General features: G+C 23.8%; 1 protein-coding gene across 1 annotated transcript; it reads left to right on the top strand.

Annotated features, from left to right (window-relative positions):
* Positions 1–706: 706 nt before the first annotated feature.
* LOC126909700 (peroxisomal acyl-coenzyme A oxidase 3-like) lies at positions 707–3324 on the top strand (the record flags this gene model as incomplete). The annotated part of the gene is made up of 10 exons (XM_050692133.1): positions 707–826; positions 1159–1293; positions 1452–1610; positions 1671–1817; positions 1891–2038; positions 2113–2287; positions 2510–2625; positions 2692–2855; positions 3007–3129; positions 3199–3324. Coding segments are annotated over exons 2-10 (1287 nt in total), but the record flags the coding sequence as incomplete, so codon positions are not given.
* Between the last annotated feature and the right edge of the window lie 131 nt (positions 3325–3455).

Here is a 3455-nt window from a genome sequence, read left to right as displayed (position 1 = left end):
TCCAGAGGTGTGCTAAAAAAATTTATTTTTGCAATATTAATTTATAATTTTTATCATATAACTTTTGAAATATTGTATTATTTATAACTACTATTCTAATTCTATATATTCCTTCCTAAAAAAAGTTGTATCTTACAATATAATTAACTGGAACATAAAAATATCTGACTGCCCAAACACTCCTAATTATACTTTTAAATAAATTTACATTATACACAATTAGAATTTTTTTTATTAAAATAAAAAAAAAAATTTAAAGTTACATCATATATAATTACTCAACCCAACTTGGTTATTATCATTGTCTAGGTTTGACCCTAAAGTTTGATCTCCTGTCATAAGTATGTGTATCTATTGAGGACAGATAGATACACAGATGGAAACCATTTCTATTTTTATTAAAAAGTTAATATTGTGAAATTTGTGATGTATATTTAAATATTAACGGTAACTGAATGAATTATCAGTTATTTTTCACTGGAATTAAATATGCTTTTAACCTTTTAAAACCTTTTAAACACATTCATTAATTGTGCATAATGTAACTGTTTTATAAACCTATGTATGGAGACATTCATTTAAATATTGAATAAATTAGTTTATTTCTTTGATTATTAAATATTAAATTATCAGTGTTGTTTTTAAATTTATATTCTAAAGTGAAAAAAGTCATTAGAAATTAATAATACGAAAATTATTTTATGCATTTTATCACAAATTTATTAAATAAAACATGTTGTAATGTATAATTTGAACAGATTTATTCAAAGTACTTTTGTATCAATAAAATTGAAGTATTTTATAATTAAGTGCAAAGAATACCAAGGTTATCAGTGACTTTATAAAAGTTATTTCAATTGAATAAAGAGATTAAATTGTAAATTTGATTTAGTAGTATAATAATGAAAGAAAATTGTTTAAAAAGACACATAAAAAAAATTATTTTTATATTTCATTTATTTTAGATAATAAAACTTAAAATTTAATATTTGTTTATCAAAATAATGACCATTACACCCTATATACTCTTAGTGTCACAAATTAAAACGTGCATACATATTTTTATAAGCACTTAACCACAATTATGTATATTTCAATTAAATACGCATATCATACAAACAATATTCAATATAATTTAAACAATTTTTATTGTTTTAGTTAAAAATGAATACTTGTGCTGACCTATTAAAAGATTTTGAACCAGGTCCATTGGATAAATACAGAAATAAATCTACTATAGATTGGAAAAAAATGAAAGTTTTTATTGAAACTGAACAAATACTACGTTTTAAGGTACTTTGTATACCCACAAAATATCACTGGAATAGGAGTTTCAACTGTTCCAATTTTTTGTAAAAATTAACTTGTTTTTTCACTTTTTGAACATTTTACATAAAAATCCTTTTAATAAACTGTAATAATAATAATGGTTATACTGATAATTATTTTAGATGAGAGCTTGGAACTATTTTGAATCTAATCCATTGTTTAAACATGAAAATGAAACACCATCATTAGATGAACAGCGAAAAATGGCTCTTTTAAGAATGTATGATATTTTGGAAAAAAACTTATTTCCATTTGAAGAAATAATGATTAATCCAAAACTTGTATGTCAAAAAATATCATGACATTCGTGAGTTATATATTTAACTTTTAAAATTTTTAAGGCTATGTCTAAAACAATAACAATTTTTCAATATTGCCCATCTGTTGCTATAAAACTTGGACTTTCGTTTGATATGTTTGCAAATGTTATTTTCACTATGGATAATGGTAGAAATTCAGATATCTACCAGTATGCAATTGAAGGAAAAGTAATATAATTTGTTTAGCTTATAATGGTGGAAAATGTTGTATTTTTAAAAGAATTAATTCTATTTTTTTAAGGTGCCTGGGTGTTTTGCACTGACTGAAATTTCTCATGGTACAAACACAAAAGGAATGAGGACAATATGTACTTATAATAATGAAAAAAGACAATTTATTTTGCATACTCCAGATTTTGAAGCAGCTAAATGTTGGGTTGGAAGTTTAGGTACATAAAAGACGTATACAATATTAGTTATAATAAATTATTATATATTATATAAAATTGTTTTACGGGTTTAGGGAAATCGAGTACACATGCAATCATTTGGGCCAATTTAATCATGAGTAATGGCGATAATAATGGATTGCATGCATTTGTTGTAAAAATTAGGGATGTAAAAACAATGCTACCATGTTCTGGGGTTATTATTGGAGACTTGGGTGAAAAAGCAAATTTAAATGGAGTGGACAATGGGTTAGTATAATTTATAAAAATATCCATTATATAATAAAGAAGCTAGTTAATTTTCTATGTTCATATTTAAAAAAATAAAGTTAACACTCCTAAAATTTATAAGGAATGGGTCTAAAAATAATTTTTTGCTGAGTAATCAAGAAATGTGTAATAATTGTATGATACTTTTTAAGCATTAATCCTTTTCTTAAAAATATTAGTATATAACTTTTTTAAAAATAGTTTCATTATATTTGACAACTACCACATTCCAAAAGAAAGTTTACTTAGTAAAGCAGGTGATATTAATGATGATGGTTTATATGTAACACCATTTAAAGACAATACAAAAAGATTGGGTAATATTTTATATTTTATTGTTTTTCTAGTGTTGAACATAATTATAATTAAATAACTTTATATAGGTGCTTCATTAGGGAGTTTGTCAGCAGGTAGATTAACTATTGTCAACATTTGTGTAGCATACATAACAAAAGCTGTACCCATTGCTATAAGATACACAGCAGTAAGAAAACAATTTGGACCAAAAGAAAGTGAAGAGTTACCAGTCATGGAGTATCAGCTTCTGGTAAATTAGTTCCCATTGACTATTTAATTTTTTTCAAATTATATTCATTAAAAAAACAATTTCAAAAAGTTAAAATATTTAAAACGATATTTTTTGAAACATTCTCTGAAATATAAACTGTATTATGTTCTAAAATGATCTCTTCCGTCAGCAATGTCGATTGATTCCATACTTAGCAGTTGCTTATGCATTGAAAATATATGGAGATTATGTATCAAGAGTATATGAGTCATTTATATTGGAAATGTTAACAAATAGTAGTTCTAATAAAATTGTAAGTAATTGAAAATGGTTTAAAAATTATGACATACTCTCAAGTTAACCATTAAATATTTTATTTTAGCAATCAATTGGAACTGATATTCATGTTATTTCAAGTTGTACCAAACCTTATGCAGCATGGGTTACTCGAGATGCAATACAGGAATGCAGGGAAGCTTGTGGTGGACATGGATATCTAAAAGGTTTTATTTTTAGAAATATTAATTAACTTAAATGAAATTATTATTAGTATTATTATTATTATTATTATTTTTAAATTAAAATAATTTCATTTAAAACTTTTAAATTTTTTACAAAAATATAAATAATAATAATTAT

Source organism: Daktulosphaira vitifoliae, unplaced genomic scaffold (genome assembly GCF_025091365.1).
Source record: "Daktulosphaira vitifoliae isolate Bord-2020 unplaced genomic scaffold, ASM2509136v1 Scaffold_946, whole genome shotgun sequence".
Classification (NCBI taxonomy): Eukaryota; Metazoa; Arthropoda; class Insecta; order Hemiptera; family Phylloxeridae; genus Daktulosphaira; species Daktulosphaira vitifoliae.
This window is presented reverse-complemented; position numbering and strand designations above follow the sequence as displayed.